The 17033-nt window shown below is 44.0% G+C and overlaps 1 protein-coding gene across 2 annotated transcripts in view; it reads right to left on the bottom strand.

Moving 5' to 3' along the window:
• The window catches only part of TMTC2 (transmembrane O-mannosyltransferase targeting cadherins 2), a 416397-nt gene extending 411892 nt beyond the window's left edge, over positions 1–4505 (bottom strand). Inside the window, exon 1 of one of the 2 annotated variants that reach the window (XM_050934873.1) lies at positions 4007–4505. In XM_050934873.1, coding sequence (XP_050790830.1) covers positions 4007–4089 — 83 coding nt within the window. In that variant the 5' untranslated portion in view covers positions 4090–4505. The remainder of the gene's footprint in view (positions 1–4006) is intronic. The other variant, XM_050934884.1, reaches the window with a different exon arrangement.
• Positions 4506–17033: the final 12528 nt, after the last annotated feature.

Genomic DNA, 17033 nt, shown 5'->3' with positions numbered 1-17033 from the left:
TGGAAGTTAGCCCCCTTAATTGGAAAAGAAATTGGATTTAACACATGGCAACAAACAGCAAGAAAATCTTCAACACAGCCCAGTCATGGAAATTACATTCCCCCAATACAGCTGTATCAGTTCCAACTGATTTTGCTCAGCTAAACCTGTGTTAACCAGGAATGTCAGCTCAATGCGGTATATCACAAACATTTAAGTATTATACTCCCTATTTAACTTGTTCTTTCATATAATTTTCTTACTATCTCCCAATGATCATCTGGCCAAATAGGGAGATAATTGGAAAAAATATTTACCTTGTTTTCTAGACGAAGAGAGGGAGTCTTTCCACATGATCTCAGCATACAATATAGAAACATCAAGACCCTTTAGGAAAATTACAGCAGAGGAGAGGAAAAAAAACTTGCTTTTGTAAATTCTGTACGCATCATTTGAAATTTCTGGGCTTAGAGGGAAACAGAAAAATGGTGGGACTCCCTCCTTATACTGAACTTTGGTTTAGTTGCCCCTACTTAATTCAAAGTTTTCAATACACAGTCTGAACCATAAGAAACCCAACACGTGTTCCTTCTCCTTATTAATATTCCACAGACAAGTATAGCTTTCAAGTACACTTCACATAAATCATATGGATTTATGATTAAAGGATGGGATGTACAGATTTTCTTATTATATTTCTTAACCAAAGACTTTAAATTAAATCCATTTCAATTTAACTGGATGAATTGAGTGAGGAAGAGAAAAATAGAAATATTGAGCCCTTTGATATAAAACAAAGCTTAGACTAGGTAAGTTTGTTATATCCCCATCATGCACAGTTTTCAATATGGTGCCATGAAGTCTCTAAAATATTAAGTTTTACCACAGGGAAATTGATTTTGCTATAAGAAGTTTTTACGATGCCACTTAATCTTAACCAACCTACATTAAAAAAATACAGAAAGCAAATACAGACACCTTTTATATAGTAAGCTTGATCATTATAATATATAAAGAACAGATTCTGATATAATTTCAAAGTAGTGGAAAAGGAAATAGAAAAAGTTACGGTAACATGATGCCCTCCTGAAACAAACATTACAGTTTCCCAGCTTAAATGCACAATCTTGATTCACTTAAAGTTAGAAGCATGATCCATCTCCCACATGGGGTTCCACCACTGACCTCCTTATTAGTGTTACTTTTCAAGAAGGCTCCTGTAGGGCAGTACCATTCTGCGATTACAGTTAAAAGAAAATTTTAGGTCTGAGAATCCCATTTTTAAACATGTTGATGAGCTAGGAAAAGCTATTACTATCTTGCAACATTTGTTTTTCCTGTCCCTTTCAGTGTGGTAGTTGTAAATGTGCTAATTAGATGATCTATTGTACAGAAATGTCATTAATTGCAGTTCAGTGCACCCCAGTGAATTGTTATTTTTAGTTACAACTACTAGAAAAGTGTTTAATTTATTTAAAAGCTAAAGACATAAACAATCCTGTATTTTAGAATTTAATTTAAACAGTGTGAGATTAATGTTAAGAGGATACCATGTGATTATCTTTTCCATTCTTTCAGAGATGGCCTGCAATTAAACATCACTAATATTTTCTAATGGTATTAAGGCACAATTATGGTAGGATCAAGAGACCATGACCACCACATCAATAATGCTAAGTAGTATTTCAAATGACATTGCAATCTTAGCTAATTTGGACTGGCGAGTAGAAGCAAAGATTTATACCATGTCCTTAAACAACACAGTTTTGCAATACATGCTACTTAAGTTCACATAAATACACTATTCCAAAATTCCTACAGTTCTTAAGTGTAACAAGATGGGTTCAGATAGTGTCAGTGTGTCCCCATTTTCAGTTGATCTAAATCAGACCTTACATTTTAAAATAGAAGATTTTTCTTCTGTGTGTTTTTTTAAAAGGCATTTTAAAACAAACAAGAAGCACTATATAAAACTGGAGGGCTGACAAACTAGAATATTTTAACTACCTCACATACATGTATTTGAAGAAAGTAATTGACTTGAAGGATTAAAGTTTGAATGCTTACAGTCAAACTGTAAAGTAAACTTTTCCAGGGCTAAGATGCTGGATCACAATTGAAACTTGGCATTCAGTTTCAATAAAATAGTAAGAAACCTCAAAAAAAAAAGGGTTTTATTCTGGAAACCGTGGTAGACCTTAGCTATGGCAGGTGCACTGTTACACTGCATAAGAGAATGCAAGAAAATTCCAAATTCAGTAATTAATTGACTCCAGTACAGAGACTATTTCCCAAGGCAATTGACTAATCAAAGCCATGACTGATCCTTTCCTTTCCCATTAATGTGCCTGAAAGTTTGGAACAAGTTATCTAGCAATAGCTCTGCCTTAGTCATTTCCCCCTCTCAATCTTGCCCCTCACACACCCTAGCTAACTGAAAGCTCCAAAAGATTAATACCCTTAGACTCCAGCTAGAAATGTTTGTTGCCACTCAATGTGCATATGAAACATGAATCTCTGACCTATTCGTTATATACACATATATTCACTTTTTAAGTTTGGCTAGGACTCAGACATACTGCAGTGGCCAGTTACTACTAGATACGAGGATTCAAGCGGCATTGCTTCCACATAAATCCACTCTGCAGAATCCCAATCACCAGCTCACCCTAACCCTGAGGATTAATTCACTTTCCAAAGCAGAGAGAGGCTGATGAAAAGCTGTCAAAGTAAATCTATGCTCACTTTTTGGATGGTTCAATTTCAATGGAGCATGAAATACCCCAGGATGGTTAATAAGTTTAGCGAGGCATGCTGTTCTCCCTAATATATTTTAATTATGCATCTGTTTTAATTGTAATCAAATTAAGTCACCGGAAAAGGCACAAACTGGAATATTCCCTAATTGCTAATGGAGCTTTTCATCAGTTTCTAAACACAAGTACATTTAGGAAAGAAATAGGTAGAGACACTAGCACAACCATGACATTTTCCAGCAATCGATGCAGTTTCTTTGACAACACAGTTCAGGTCTCATTAGCTGCCCAAACTAACCCGAATGCAAAAGACAACTTCAAGCCCCAGGGACTTCATCTTTGCTAATTAGCATAAAGGAATGTTGAACACACAAACTAAAGGGGAACAATGAAAATGAAAACTAAATGCATTTAGAAGAGCTGCTCATCAGATCTTCAGCAGGCACTGTACACACATGCCGTATGCACTTGCAATAAGTACAGTGCAAAGTTAAAGCAGCGATTTCTATTCTGCGTGTGTGTGTGTGTGTGAACTGTCAAATGCTCCGGAAACCAGATTCCTCTTGTTTCTGTGACAATCACTGGAGGGAAGAGATCTATTACGGAGACCTGGGGGGTGAATCCAGCCAAGACGCTACATCGTTTAATGGGTTTTTGTTATACTAAGCAAACTATATACACACACATGCAAACACACGAACAGTCACACACACACACACACACAACGTTCATGCACTCAATGCCCACCGAACAGAGATTTCCGTTCCCCAAAACTTAAGCGCTTGCAAACCGGGAGCGGGGGGCTGCACAGAAAGTAGCAGTTGTTAGGACACACAGCAGCTCGCCTCGCCCGCCGCCCGCACCGCTTTTCTGTTCTCTCTTCTTGCTGCTGTTTAATTCCCTGTTTAGAATAAACAAACTTGATCTACACGAGTCCTGACAGCGGGGCAGCTTGGGCATTGGAGGGCTGGTCTATGGCAGGCACCGAGCAATGCTAGCTAGGCAAAAGAGTGGCGAGGGGTGCATTTAACTCTGAAGATGCCGCCGACTAAGGATCTTCCATCAACAGGTGAGCGCGTCCCCTCCGCCTCATCCCCGCCGGGGAGCCCGGACAGGAGCTGTGTCCGCGCCAGCGGAAGGCGCTTGGAAGCAGAGGAGGCTCCGCCAGTGCTGAGCCGCGGGGGCTGCTGCCCAAGTTGTGCCCAGACCCCCCGCGCTCTCCCGGGGCTCCCGGCGCGGCCAGGCTGCACGGCTCCCCCCGCACCACCTACCTGTCATCGTAGCAGAAATCCGCCCCCAGGGTGTTGAGATACAGGACGAGCCCCAGGGCGCCGCTCACCAACTCTGCGATCATCTCTCCTCCGCCTCCTTCCCCTGCAGCCGCCGCCGCTGCTGCTCCGGCACCGGGGCAGCGACAAAAAGCATCCACCCCCCCTACCCCTCGCTCGCCTCACTTCTTCCTCCTCCCCGCCAGGCTCCGGCCACTTCTCGGCTCCGCGCTCAGCTCGGCGCGCCCGGCATCCTCCTTCTCCGCCTCGCCCTCGGGCAGCAGCTGGAGCCGCGCTCCGCACCGGCGGCAGCCGCAGGTTTATTGTTCCTCGCTCTCCGCTTCCCCCTTTAACCCATGGCAGCGCGGGGAGCGGGAACCGGAGCGGCCGCTGCTCTTCCTCCGCCCGGGGTGCCTGTGCCGCCAACCCGGGCGCAGCTCAGTGACTCTTCATTGGCTCCAGCCAAAGCCCCCCTCGCTGCTGAACTGCGAGAGCCGCTGCCGAGGCTCCGGGAGCACCCGCGTGGGGCTCTCCCCCAGCTCCCACCGCGCGTGCGTGCTACCCGCCTCCGGCCCGCCCCCTCCCCGCCTCTCTCCCCTGCCCGCCCCACTCTCCTTTCACCTTCAGTTTCGCACTGGGAGGCGCTGAGACAGCGAGGGCGCGGCTGGCGGAGCGTCCGGGGCGAGAGGCTGGCTCGGCTGGTACAAGCTTGCCACAACCCCCCGCACCCCGCAGTATAGATAAGCTGGAAATGCAACAATAGAAAGCGAGCCTGGGCCGTTTGTGGGGGAAGTGAAGGCGGATCCTTTAGCTTTCACCGGCCTGACTTGGGTCTCCGGGATGCACCCGGGAGCCTGCGCTCGAGGTTGCGCTGTGTGCGGGTAACGTTTAGCGGCACGCTCTGCTTGTCGTTAAAACTGCAAAACAATGATGGCCCTAGAGAAAGTCTCCTAGCAGGCTGCGCGCACCTGTGGAGGGGTGCGGCGGGAGTGGAAATCAGACATTAGCTGTGCTGGGAACCCGGCGGGGGGGGGGGGGGGAGACAACAAGTCATGCACGGAAACGCTCTTCAATCATTCAGGGGACAGGGAGCGATGGCAACATGAAAAGGGTGCGGGTCTGCATAGGGTTTGCTAACGTTGCCTCCGTTTGACACCGATCGATCCCCCGTTTCAGTGTGTTTCTGAAAGGTTTCCAGGAAGTGGCACATCAGGCGGTCCCTGAGGACTGGGAAGCTGCACATCCAGCCGTATGCAATACGTTGGGGAGCTTTGAACAAGTTTTATTCCCCCTCTGTCATTGTTTTACGCAGTTCTCTCCAGCCTCCCAATGGATTAAGTCCATTAACACCTCTCAGGCCACGTCCAGACTAGGAATTAAAATCGATTTTAGATACGCAACTTCAGCTACGTGAATAACGTAGCTGAAGTCGAATTTCTAAAATCGAGGTACTCACCAGTCTGGACGGCGCGGCATCGATGTCCGCGGCTCTCCGCGTCGATTCCGGAACTCCGTTCGGATTGATGGAGTTCCGGAATCGATGTAAGCGCGCTCGGGGATCGATACACCGCGTCCAGACTAGACGCGATATATCGATCCCCGAGCAATCGATTTTAACCCGCCGATGCCGCGGGTTAGTCTGGACGAGGGCTCAGAGGCTGTGCTTGAGGTGCTCTTGTGAAGCCTATCGCTGTGTCTCAAACATCCCTACGGCTTCGCTGCAGGCGTGTCGGCATCACCGGGAGCAGTCATTGCAGACGTGAGGGTATGCTGCGCGCTGTACAGCATATTAAAGCGTTGAGCGGGCCTTATTGAACTCACTACTGGGAGCTACCAGGGGTTAGAGGTCCAACTGCCCCTCAGAGTACAGCACCTCGATCAGGGGTCAACAACCTCTCAGAAGTGGTGTGGGGAGTCCTTTTTTTCACTCTAATTTAAATTTTTGCCTGTTAGTAATACATTTTAATGTTTTTAAAAGGTCTCTTTAGTCTATAATATATAACTAAACTATTGTTATATATAAAATAAACAAAGGACCTGGGCAGTGAGAGTGCCACTAAAAATCAGCTCGTGTGCCACCTTCAGGGGCAGCTCTATGGATTTTGCTGCCCCAAGCACGGCAGACAGGCTGCCTGTGGCAGTTTGCCTGCGGAGGATCCGCTGGTCCCGTGGCTTTGGCAGACCTGCTGCAGGCGTGCCTGCGGAAGGTCCGCTGAAGCCGCGGGACCAGCGGATCCTCCGCAGGGAAGCCACGGAAGGCAGACTGCCTGGTGCCCTCGCGGTGCCAGCAGAGCGCCCCCCGCAGCTTGCCGCCCCAAGCATGTGCTTGTCGTTCTGGGGCCTGGAGCCGCCCCTGGTCACCTTTTGCATGCTTGCCATAGGTTGCCTATTCCTAGGATAGATCTTGCATGCTCAGCTGCCAACAAGAACCTTGCCTTCAAAACTCATCTGGGAACCTGTTTTATATACCTGCCCAGACAATCCTGGTCAGCTCTACATAGTATACCTCTGTAACAAGATGATTGAGTTCAGACCCAGCTCCTCTGTGAACCATTCCAACAAATCCTGCATAAAAGACAAGGTAATGACTGCTGGGCCATAAGAGCAGAAACATCATGTCAACTCCATCCAGGAAGGATATATGAATGGTGGGATTTTTTGCCAAAGAGGCAGGGAGGACTATTGGCTGGAAGAGAGGAGGTCCTGCAAGGAAACCCTGGGAACAACCAAGCCTGGAAACAAAGTTTTGCTGAGGTTGATCTCTAATTTTTATTTGAGTTACTACTAAAGCTACAGCCTGGGTAATTCAGTGGCAGAAGGAGCATAAAAAGCTGCCAACCTTTGAGTAGGCTGCATCTGTCCTGAAAGTGCACAGTTTCCCGCTGAGATTTTATAGGTTTCATCCCCTACTTAGCAGGAGTGGAATTGGAAGGGACATCAGGAGGTCATGTAGTCCAACACCCTGCTCAAAGCAAGGCCAATCCTCAGACAGCTTTTTGCCCCAGATCCCTAAATGGCCCCCTTAAGGATTAAACTCACAACCCTGTGTTTAGTGAGCTATCCCTCCCCCCACTGCACTTACAAGGGCGTATGATGCCTGTGCAACTGGAATGCAGTGCAGTACTTGTGTGGGTGCCAGGGTATTAAGAGAAGGTGGGTGAGGAACTATCTTTCATAAAAACAACAAGAAATCCAGTGGCACCGGTAGCCGTGTTAGTGTGTATCCATAAAAACAACAAGGAGTCAGGTGGCACCTTAAAGACTAACAGATTTATTTGGGCATAAGCTTTCGTGAAGTGGGGTTTTTACTTCAGTTTAGTCTTTAAGGTGCCACCTGACTCCTTGTTGTTTTTGAGGATACAGACTAACATGGGTACCCCCTGATATCTTTTATTGGACCAACTTCTGTTAGTGAGAGAGACTAGCTTTGGAGCTACACAGAGCTCTTCTTCAGGTCTTGTGTAGCTCTAAAGCTTGTCTCTCTCACCAACAGAAGTTGGTCCAATAAAATATATTACCTCACCCACCTTCTCTGTGCAACTGGAAGGCATTTTGCTTTTCCACAGCACCATTGTACCAATAAAGGACAAGGACCATCGTAAAGAGTTTTCTTAGCTGAGTGAAATGTGATTAACACAATCACACAGCTGAATGTGTCTGACACCTGAAGCTTTACATGTCATGTCAGCTACAGGATTCCACACACAAGAAAATGCTTTGGCCCAGCAGATGAAGCAGCCGGGGCAGTGACTTTGCTACAGGGCTCTACAAGACTCTACTTGAAGACATAGGCTCTTTGCCTAACTCAAGAAATAACCCTGAGGAAGAGAAATAACAGTGTGGATAGAGTGCTAGGAGAGTTGGTTAAAAATAGTGAATGCACTGGTGTTATTAATTACATTCTGATATATTTTACCATATGATCAGGAAATGTCAGATAATTCATTCTGACTCACAGTAGGCTTACTATGTGACGTGATAATCAAAAGGTATCTGGCAAGGTAATTTAGGAATTCACTTCTGACACCAAGCAGCCACTTCCAAAATAACTTTTTTTTCAAGAAATTCACATTGTCACAGACTCTGCTATCATGGGGAAGAGAAGAAGAAGGTTGTAACAACACATATTAATAACAGTAATTGTGAAGATGAGTTATGCAACCTAAAAAATACTCTATTGTATAGCTTAGTAGGCACATTTATATGCTTTATTGTGAATACAGTTGAGCACAATTAATTTAACAGCTTTAGCACCAATGTGGAAATCTTGTCTTCCGATAAAATGTAAAAAGATTCTGGGCCATTGTGTTTCAATATATTTCACCTAAACCATGCCTGGAAGATAAAGCTGGGGCACAGCATGTAGAAAAGCACAAGCCTGTCGCAGTGACAGATTTGGATATTTGGTCACTGACTTTGATACCATGGTGATGAGTGTGGTATAAAACGAAAGAAAGATTTGAATAGACATTTCAGAGTCTACACAACATGCTGAACAATGGCTTTCAGAAAATATCTGTGCCAACTCCTTTGGGGCAGAGAAAGAATAGAAAGACTGAGCCCTGAAAAGTTCTAATGATTTTGCATTTAATGGAACAGTTGAAGTATTAAACGACAATACAAATATTGTCAAAATGTGTCTACATTCGTATTTTATCAGTTGTTACACCCATGCACAGACAATTAGGTGCTGCAACATATTATGCATAATTCTGAACAATAGTGTAGTTTGCATACCATTCAGCTGTGTTATTACCATTTAACATCAATGATAAATAGATTGTTCTAAAAAAAGTAACCACATTAATTGGAACACTTAAGTGAAGGAGTGTACTGGGAAGTTTGGAACACTGTCAGTAAATCATTTAATGTTCTTGTAATTCTCTCTCATTAAAGCTAATGTTAAAAAATATATATAGTACACAGGTTAAGAAAAGAGTGTCTGTACATCTGGGTATAGTGCTTAGTTTATCCACAAATACAAAGTTTGTTTTTAAAGTCATAAGATACATATAGTGCATAATCAGCAATAACCCAAATTTGGGTCAATAAATTTAAGAATACAGTTTAGATATTAGCATCCAAGTATTCAGGTACAAACATGTCTGAAATTTGTGTCTCATGTGCAAATAAGTAGTACATCTTCCCAACCTTCACAACTCCCCTTTCAGTCATTCCATCCATTGATAAAGAAGTAGATTTATATTTCTGGGCAGTTGTGGTCCAAATCAAATAAACCATTTATTGGTTATGTTTTGAGTAATAGTTCTAAAAATCTCTTTACATTTCACACAATGGAATTAATCATTTTAGGGATTTATAAAATACCTTTTTCCCCCATTGATTGGCTAATTGGGGAGTGAATATACTGAAAAATTACAACGCTATACAAATTAGCTAGATCAAGTAAGATGAGGGACTGCTAAACTTACTATAATCAAAATTTAGGACCAGATTGTGAACACTTCACAAGCAATTGCATTAACACCAATGGAATTACTTTTGTCAGAAATTGTTTATTGAGGTGAGCGACAGATTCACGATCTGGCCCTTAATTTACCTACAGAAGAAGATGGAGTGTGGAAAACAGTTTTAATCAAATACCTTTCTCAAAATCACTCAGGGGTTCACAGATATAGAGCTGCTTAATTTTATGGACTTTTTTTTTTCGGGGGGAGGCATGTCTTAGCATGTGGCTTCCTGACATGTTGACAGGATCCCATTCATTCTCAAGGGAATCAACTTCATTGTCTTTCTTCTTTTAACCGTTCTGTAATAGTAATAATAAAATTATTAAGAAAAGCAAATCCATTTCACAACAATAAAACAGTAAAATCTAGTGGAAATCTGTAAGAAAAAGGACAGTGTAAATTGCCATCTATATAAACAAAACATGTAATGAACTTATATTAATAACAGAAAGAGATTCAGCAAGGATTTCAATAGAGTAACTTTTATAGGAAGCATATTTCCAGGAGACACCAATTCCTACTTTAGATCAGTCAGTGGAGCTAGAGTATTGCTGCAGAATTGATACATTCATGGAAGAAGAGAGAGAAAAAATATTTTTAGCTTTAGATAATGTAATTACACACAATCATGCAGCTTCACTCTGCCCTCTCTGGTAAGAACCAATGATGGTAAAGGCAGGTTTCTACCTCTTTAGAGATAGATAGATAGACAGATAGATAATAGATTAGATTAGATGATCAATCCATAATCCAGAAGTTTTAGCTCTTAACAGCTATGAAGAAAAATGGAGTAGCTATTTTACTGAAAAATAGGAACTTAGGCTGGGATTCACAAAGGGACTTAGGTGTTGCAATGCTGAGTGTAACAGCACCTAACTTTTAAGCACCCAGAAAATCACAGGAACAACACTGTGATCCACAAAGTTGAGTTAGATGTTTTAGCTCCCTATACAATGAGTGGGGAGAGATAGGTACCTAAGAATGTGATCCACAAAAGACAGCACACTGGGTGTGCAGCCACCTAAATTAACCAATGGGAGATACCTACCAGAGGATTGTGTGCTAAGCCCTGCCCCTCTCTCAGAGCCAGGCACTGACCTACAACCAGGTAGCAGGGAGATATCTATCTCTACTTGTGATCCACAAACAGGAACCAAGCACAGGACCAGCACAGCCATTGGGCCAAAGAGAGTGAGAGAGAGAGAATGACTCTAGTGTTTAAGGCCCTCCCATGGGAGGTGGGAGACCCTGTGTCCAGCTCCCCCAATCCAATCCACAGTGGAATAGCTTCAACATGAGAGACCAAGGAAAGCCCACATCAAAATATCCCATAGCTCAGTGGTTAGTGCTCTCTCCTGGGAAGTGGGAGACCTTCATTCAAATCTTTTTTTCCCCTCCCCCGGCAGAAAGGAGAGAATTGAACCTGGGTCTCCCACATCCCAGGCAAGTGAGCTAAGCACTGATGTAAAAGTTATAAGGTCAACACTGTCACCTCCTTTTCTGACATGATTTTGAATGGAATCTGATCCAGTAGCATACCTACTGGATTGGGCCCTACACACAATGTAGGTGGCCATACACCTATCTTCCTCAATTTGTGAATCTTTCTGACGTTTAAATGGGAGATAGGCATCCAGATGCCCAAAAACAGGCAGCAGAGCACATGCCCAGAGATGGAAAAATAGGCACCTAACAAATTTTTACTTTGAAAACTTAGGTGCTGCATGAGTTTAGGCATCTATAGGGTTTGGCAGGAGTTTTGTGGTTTGTAGCGGAGCTGAAACTGGGACTTAGACACCTACGCCCAAGATTTATCCACCTTTGTGGGTCTGGGCCTTATTTGCTGCAACCCTATTAAGTTTCTCAGTTTGAAAATTCTAAATACTTCGTGTGTCAGCTTTTCTTTTTGATTAGCTATTTATTTCATTCTAATAGCTACAACACAATACAACCTGAAGATATTTGAACACAGAGAGCTAAAATCTGGGTGAGGATATTTCCCTTTCTCAATATACTTTGTATCCTCAGAAATGTGCTATTTCTAATTATTTAGCTGTCTCAAAATTACGCTAGACCATGTGTAAACCACATGATCCTATGTACCAAGGATTCTTGACTGAAGTACTCTAAAATTTCACCACACCTGGTAATCTATCCCGTTTGATCTAGTTATAACATGCAGACGGAAATACAATTTTCAGGAAGTCCTTACAATTGAGTCACTTAAAATAACTTCTCAGCCATTGGATTAATCTTGAAACTTACTCCACTCACATGCATAGTCTAACTAGTCAATGGAGAGAAAATGAAGGGCAAGATCATAGCCTAAATTTGAACTAACAGCTTTAATTAGCATATTTAAATAAAGGATTGTTCTGAGAATTCAGGAAGACTGTGTGGATTTAGGAGATACTCCAAGGTGGGGTAAAATTATTAAAAGCTACATCCTGGCCTGGTCTAAGCATAAGGGGGGCTAAGACATTCATCCTCAAAAGCTGGTATGGCCTCCTCACATTTCTGCTGCACACAGAGAGGCAGAAGCAGCGGTGGCATGCTCAGTGCTTCCATTCCACAGATTTGGGTATAGAGAAGGCATAGAACCAAGGCTGAGATGAAGCAGTAGGACTGCTAATCTGCTAGTGGCATGAGCAAGTAGCAGATTACGTCCCCTTGGAGGAATCATGCCTCTCCGAATGCATATATTTTTGGTGTGAACACTCGTAGGAGAGAATGTAGCATTTGGGGCCTATTGATACTCACATGACTCTCAAGTTCACAACGCTCGCTATCCTCACATAATTCATGTCCACACAAGGATATTACACCAATTTGTTTGTTCTTTCTCGGTTGAGTGATTTAACTATATCAAACTGAAGTGCATCCATACCACTTTGCTTTGCCAGCTTAAGGAACTTTCCTTATTAATCATTACATCCATACAGCCCTCCACTTGTTCAAAGTAACCACTCAGCATTCAGAGCAGATACCATGGTGCAATACTCTACTGCTAAGCTCTGTTCTCTGTGATTTTTCTCAAAGTGCACTTTGGGAACTACAGAAAATCTGCCAAACTAGCAAACTTCCATGATTTCTCTCTTGGCATCCATTAACTTTGCTAATGCCATTTTTGAACTGCTGTCAGGCAGTATAGGGAACACATTTCTGTGATCTGTGATCATGACAGTCATCAATACAAACAGAATGATGCATATGTCTTTTGCAGTCACACAGGCAGATGGATTTGGCTTGGTGGTTCCATAGGCCTTTTTATACAGTGGCAGCATAGCTAATGGAGGAAGAGGCAACTGAACAGTTAGTTTTACAAAGCATTTATCTAGAGCAGCTTTATTTGTTTCTAAGCTTGGTCAACTAGCAGAGAGTGATGGGACAGAGCAGTGATGTAGAACTGGGATGACTAGCAGCGACAGCAGAACTGCAGGACGACAAAGGCCACTTTCCTAGAAATCTACACAGAGCTCATCCTGGCCAAACACAAGCATGAGAGTTTCCTTCAGCATGGAGAAGCATGGTGCCATCACCATCCAGAAGTTCACCACCACTGATTACTACTGGTCAATAACCAACCAGTTTGGTATTGGTAAATTGATTTCTGGGGCTGATGCCTAGAGGTTTGCAATGCTATGAGGAGGCAGCTGCTGTGGCATCTCATAAAGCCTGACAGAGTACATGAGATTATTGACAGCTTTGCACAGATGGGGTTCCTGAACTGTAGGTGGACTGCTGATGGGACACATGTCCATTCTATACCTGACACATCAGATCAAAGACTTTATAAACAGGAAGAGGTCTTTCTCCATGTGCTATAAGACCTGGTTGATCACTGTGTAAAAGTCACCAATATTATAGGGTGGCCTTGAGTTATCCATGATGCCAGGATGTTTAGAAACTTGGGCCTGTTTGCAGAACTGAGCTAGGGAGTGTTTGCTGCCCAGAAAATTATGGACATTAGTGGAGTTATTAAGTCTTTCACTAGACAATCAGACCAGAGAAAGGAGTGGTTGAATTTTACTCTGAGCAGTTGCAGAATGTCAGTGGAGTGTGCATTTGGAAGACTGAAGGAGGGTGGTGGCAGCACCTTTTTGATAAAACAAGATGTTTCTCATCATTATGTGCCCCATGGGATAAGTGTTTGCTGTATTTAGCACAACACGCCTGAAAGCAATGAAGAGATCTTGGAAGATGATGGTAGGGATGTTAATGTTCTAGCACCATCTAGTAGAGAGGAGGGATGTTATTATAATTCTTCCATTACCAACCTTTTGAAGCCACCTCTCTGGAGAGGTACACATATAGTAGATCTAGCTGGATTCCCAGGAGACCAACAGACTAAAACAGTTTGTGGATAAATGCTCAGGGCCTACTTTCTGATCCAACACACAGAGGGACCTCATTTTTAAGGTAAGGTTGGAAAGATTAGGCCTACTGCAACCTCATATAATGGAGGACTTGTTCTAAACTGAAGCTGCGATGAACTGGTAAACACAAGGAACCACCTGCCAGAATCTATGTTAAGGTTGGGGTTAATTCTGGTAAGCTTAGTAGCATGCATGTAGGCTCGTTTATTGTTTTTAATATGCTTACTCTGCAATGCTTTTTACCTTAAATAAAGTAGGTTTGCATAAAAGTGCTCTGTGGTGCCTTTTAACTGTAGCAATTACTCCTGTTAGCCATCTCTGAAGAAGGAGCAAGAAGGTGCCCTTGGACAACCTGTCTGTGCTGGGAAATACACAGTGAAGGCAGGGAAATGTGCAGCCTGGAAATACCCTCGTCAGAAGGGAGAGGGATATGTGCCTCCACCCAACAGAGGCAACAGCTAGGGAGCTGGAAACTGAGAGTAGGTCCCCTTGCTGGAGCTCTAAGGTAATTGCCCTGAACTGTGCATGGGGGTGCAATTGCCCTGAACTGTGATGGGGGTGGAGGGAGGAATGTAATGGCACGTATGAGTTCAGCTGTACCTCAGTGAAATTTTGTCAACTGAGTTGTAGCTAGATGGATTTATTGAGTTAACATCCCTGTCACATATCAGGATGCAATCCAGACCAGTGAGACAGTATGTCACCACCTGCCTCAGAACCCTTGGTGCCTTACAATGCTTTGCTGTTGTAGCTCCCAAACTGGGTTGCTCACAAAAAGTCTGCCAGCATGAAGGTCACACCTTGAGTGTGTATAGCTACAGCCTTGGCCCAGCAGCACTGACCCAAGCAACCTGTCAACAACACTCCAGTCACACTCTAGCTTCCACCAGTCTTTGTTACTACTTATAGGTGGCCCCAACTAGCTCCAATCTTGAATTTTCCCCAAAGCATGTGTTCTTCACTGCCCAGCCCTCTCCTGGACAGTTCAGATATTAGAGGTCCATTGAGCCTGTAAGGAGTCAGTATACAACAGCTGGCTATTTTACCAAACAGTTCAGGTTACACACAACACTGGATTAGTTTTGATTTTAAAAAAAGTTTATTTAACTAAAAATAGATAGATTTTAAATGGGTGCAAGCACAGGGTATTAAAGTCAGAAATGGTTATAAGAGAAATAAGAATAGAACGTTTTCCAGAAGCTAAACTTAACAAGCTAGATTTGGTTCAAGGTAAAATCCTTACCCTGTGTTCCTAGCAACATTGCTGATCAAATTCTCAGGTCAGGATCCTCCCACGGTCAAAGGGAGGGTTCCTTTGTCTTCTTAAGTAGAAAAGAGAGAGAGAGAGAGATGTCTTGGGATGTTTTTGCCTCTCACTTTCATAGTCCAATCACCCTTGGAAGTGGATTATTATGAGGATTACCTTTCAAAGCAAAAAATTATTCAAACAGTAAAGAAGGTGAAGTGGATCTTGGTGGTAAAGGTGGCTCCATACTCTTTCTTCTCCCCTCTGTATGCTGAAATGCAGATTTGCCTTGTCTCCTGCCATTTCCCCCTGTTGCAGTCTCAAGCAGTCTGTTTACTACTTATATGTAAATTGAGATAAATACACATTCCTTTGTTTAGGATAGAACTGCTTAACAACTATGACTAGTCAGGGCTGTGTGGGTTTGGATATGTGCTAATATCATCATACAGGGGAATTCATAACTTTACATATAATATTGCTACATGCATTTCACCATGATAACATTGACCAGCAAGTTATTACTTTTCAAATGATATTTCGCAAGGCATATTTTGTAAAATGATTATTATAATGGTGCATAGGGGTGAATACAGGGATGCTTTCAATCACAATCGCCATGTAGACAAGGCCTCAGTCATTCAAATGCCTGCAGAAAAGAGGACAAGAATGAGCACAAGTACAGCCGTAGCTAGTTCACTCAAAAATGTAGTATATCAGGGGTCCCCACCATCATCTAAATGTGCCCGCATCCTGGATGGCGGTGAAGCATCCGCCGAAATGACAACGAATTTCTGCGGTATTTCGGTAGCCGCGCCTCTCGATGATGCCACTTACTGCTGACAAGCGGCATCATCGAGAGGCGTCACTGCCGAATTTCTGCGGCATTTTGGCTGTGATGCCTCTCGATGACGCCGCTTGCCGCCAACAAGCGATGTCATCGAGAGGCGTCACCGCCGAAATGCCACAGAAATTCGGCGGCATTTCGGCAGATGCTCCACCGCCGCCATGGTCCTTCACCTGGCGCTTGCCAGATGAAAAGGTTGGGGACCACTGTAGTATATAATCAGAGAAATGCATTTGTAATGTTCAGCTAACTCTATCAGCTGAGAAACAAGTGAAAAAGAATGATAAAAAAAGAATTATGAAACTAGCTACTGTAAATAATAAAGCTGATTACACAAGTGTCATGCACCTAACATGAGTATAATAAAATGAAAATGTATTTCCTCTTCCGCTGGGCAAATTAAGTCATTGTATCCCATAAATTGTTTCTGCTGTCCTCTTACATAGCCAGAAGTTGTTTAGCCATATGTTCCAGGGCTGCTCTTCCACAACATTCCCTTTGGCTGTGACAGGGCCCCGAACTCACCAAGCCTCTGGTCCTCAGCAGGGCTGGCTCCAGGCCCCAGCGTGCCAAGCACGTGTTTGGGGCAGCATGCCGCGGGGGGCGCTCTGCTGGTTGCCGGGAGGGTGGCAGGCGGCTCCAGTGGACCTCCCGCAGGCATGCCTGCAGAGGGTCCGCTGGTCCCGGCTCCAGTGGAGCATCCGCAGGCACGCCTACGGGAGGTCCACCGGAGCCGCTGGACCGGCTAGCGGCAGAGCACCCCCCGCGGCATGCCGCCATGATTGGGGTGGTGAAATGGCTAGAGCCAGCCCTGGTCCTCAGTATCCAGCCAGTAAACACCATGGATCCAGCTCTTGGAGAATCAGCCCTCTGAATGAGTCCTATGGAAGTTCACCCCTTCCAGGGCTATCAAGATCCAACAGAAAAAGAAACAAAAAATCTAACACAAGCCTGCAGCGGTTTTCCCTTCTCTTTACAGAGCCCCCAGCAGTCCACAGTCCTGTTCAGCACCCACAGGTAGGTCACTATTAATAGCCCCAAAGTAAGTATTCTGTATCAGGCTCAAAGGAGCGGGGGTGCAAAAACAGGC

This window comes from Gopherus flavomarginatus, chromosome 1 (assembly GCF_025201925.1).
Source record: "Gopherus flavomarginatus isolate rGopFla2 chromosome 1, rGopFla2.mat.asm, whole genome shotgun sequence".
Taxonomy (NCBI): domain Eukaryota; kingdom Metazoa; phylum Chordata; order Testudines; family Testudinidae; genus Gopherus; species Gopherus flavomarginatus.
The sequence above is the reverse complement of the archived record's forward strand: the minus strand, read 5'-3'. Positions and strand labels throughout refer to the sequence as shown.